The sequence below is a fragment of the Plectropomus leopardus genome, unplaced genomic scaffold, assembly GCF_008729295.1.
Source record: "Plectropomus leopardus isolate mb unplaced genomic scaffold, YSFRI_Pleo_2.0 unplaced_scaffold22410, whole genome shotgun sequence".
Lineage (NCBI taxonomy): Eukaryota > Metazoa > Chordata > Actinopteri > Perciformes > Serranidae > Plectropomus > Plectropomus leopardus.
Genome location: NW_024624283.1, coordinates 163 through 2,623, shown reverse-complemented (window position 1 = coordinate 2,623; position 2,461 = coordinate 163). Strand labels below are relative to the sequence as shown.

Genomic DNA, 2,461 nt, shown 5'->3' with positions numbered 1-2,461 from the left:
AAAAAAGACCAAACTCAAGAACCCACAACAAACTGGAGCACCAGCGGCTCCACAAACCCTCGTGAGCTGAGCTTAAGGTTGGTTAAAGTCTGAATATTACAATTTTCTAAAACGGAGAGCCTGCATGTTACATGGATACATAAGATTTTGTATTATGGCAGAGCAGATAGGCATTGATATTTGAGGGTTTGGAAAAAAAAACAGATAAAGAATTTATTTCTGGTCATTTATCAGCTGACATATACGCAGATAGATCGATTTGCAATGAGCTAATATCAGCTGATACACTGGCCTGGCCGACCTCTCTAATTTACAGTGCAGTTTACATACACGTTAATCAATATATCCACTTTTGCTTCAGTTACAGAATACATTGACTCACCAATAATTGTAGATCTTAAGTGTCCGGCATGGAATTTTTTGGCAATATTTGGAGAGCTGCAACATAAAAATACATTAATTCTGTCTGATGACAATCTATAAGGTGAAGACACTGCATGTAGTTTTAAATTTGATGCTAAAACACACCTGTATTCAACTAATGTTGTTCCTCTCTTCAGAGTATTTAAAAGTTCACTATTTAATCCAAATTTCTCATCCTCCTCTTTTCCAAACGGCTCCAACATTTTCTAAAACGGATGAAGTAAAACAGATTATAATAGCACTGGAAGTCTGATCGCCACGGTGGAAAATAAAATGAACCTGACAAACCTGGACGAGAAGTTCGCGATTCACTTTAAAGTTGATCACTCCATTTCCAGCAGATATGTCCTCCACCACACTGTCCTGTTTCAACTGAAGAATACAAAGTAGATTGTAAGGAAGATGCAAGGTCCCACATCTTTTTGAGTTCAGTGTTATATTAAAAAGAACAGACTCAGAGTACATCTAAAAAAAATAAATACATAAATTATAAAGATATATTTATTTACTTTGTGATTTTGGAGAAATGGCAAGGAAAATCAGTTTACACATTTCATCCACATGGAAACTCAATGTTCCTCACTCTACACTGCTGACTTTTTTTTTTATTTATTCAGATACTGTTCCGCACTTTACACAAGTATATATGTATATATGTACAGTCTCTGTTTTTTAGTTTTTTTTTTTTTGTTGTTGTTTTTAAAGCATATTCCTTTATATTGTATTAATAATGTGTGCTCTTTATTCTCTTGTTCTTACTGCATGGCGCTGCTACACTCCAATTTCTGAGTTTTTGAGATCAATAAAGTATATCTATCTATCTATCTATCTATCTATCTATCTATCTATCTATCAGAAACCAGTCATTGACTTCAGGCTTGATTAGGACACCTGTGTCCTGTTAGTCAGACTGAAGCTGCCAATTGAGTATTTTCTCTCTATATATAAATTTTTATATTTAACATTGTTACAGAAAAAACATAGTAAAACAAAGGCATTTTCTCTCATTTTCATTTTTTGTGCACTTTGTTTTTCGCTTATTTTCAGCTAATCTCTTTGCTATTTTTAAATTAGTTTTTACTACTCTTTTGGTCATGTCAAGTTGCTTGTTGCCTTCTCCCAGTGTTGCTGAAAAAATGAAACCAATTTTGTCAGGTTCTTAAGGGTTAGTTTGTTAGGTCTGCTGTAACCTTCATACGTGCTTCCTCCAAAAACAATCTTACCCTTTTGACCAAGTCTTCTGTCTGCAGCTGAATGTCACCACTGGATGGTAAAATCCCTCTGACCCGTAATGTGCTGATGTACAATTTAAAGTCAGCAGTCTGCCTGAGGAGCAAAAGTTCAGACAGACTGATGTAGAGACCGTGACTCACACAAAGACAGAGTCAATGTTAAACACACTTAACTGTTTCTTTAAAACTGGAACAGCTGACAGAGCTGGTATGAAGAAGTCCTCAGACTGCTGCAGCGTCCGGGCCAGCTAAAACACACACACAAGTAAAAGATTTTGGATAAACAGCAGCTTGAGGTCATGTCAAAGAGCACAGGTAGCAGCTGTTTGCAGTCCTGCCTCCTTCTAGCTGCGACTCGCTGCAGGGTCAAAGCATGCTGCGAAGTTAGCATTAGCATACACTGTTATCTTTCGGCTTCATTACCTTTGCTGCTATTCTTCTCCTGAAGAAACACGCCATGTTTCACAAACATGCAAGCACAAAACAGTGACGATAAACCTGCAGCAGCACTGGAAACACAACCGCCAAATGTTGTTTCGCATTGCTACTCTACTTCCTCCCCGCCACTTCCTGACAGGAAGTTCCTGCCAGCTCGTCCAATCACAGGCTTCGTAAGCTACGTCATAAACTTGAAAAGGTTCGTTTGATTATGTTCTCCGTTGCTCCCGGCAGTGTGAGCATTGCCACCGGTCACCTGATCAGCTGAAAAGGTTTCAAACTTTAAATATTGTCTACGTTAACCCTTTCAAACGTTGGTGAATTGGCTTGATTTCTTTACAAAAAACACAGAAAAAGGGCAATAGGCC

The 2,461-nt window shown here is 37.8% G+C and overlaps 1 protein-coding gene across 1 annotated transcript; it reads right to left on the bottom strand.

Annotated features, from left to right (window-relative positions):
* Window positions 1–382: 382 nt before the first annotated feature.
* LOC121965932 (probable arginine--tRNA ligase, mitochondrial) lies at window positions 383–2,191 on the bottom strand (the record flags this gene model as incomplete). The annotated part of the gene is made up of 6 exons (XM_042516041.1): window positions 2,079–2,191; window positions 1,830–1,903; window positions 1,647–1,749; window positions 712–795; window positions 529–629; window positions 383–438 (listed from the first exon to the last, which is right to left on the bottom strand). Coding segments are annotated over exons 1-6 (454 nt in total), but the record flags the coding sequence as incomplete, so codon positions are not given.
* Between the last annotated feature and the right edge of the window lie 270 nt (window positions 2,192–2,461).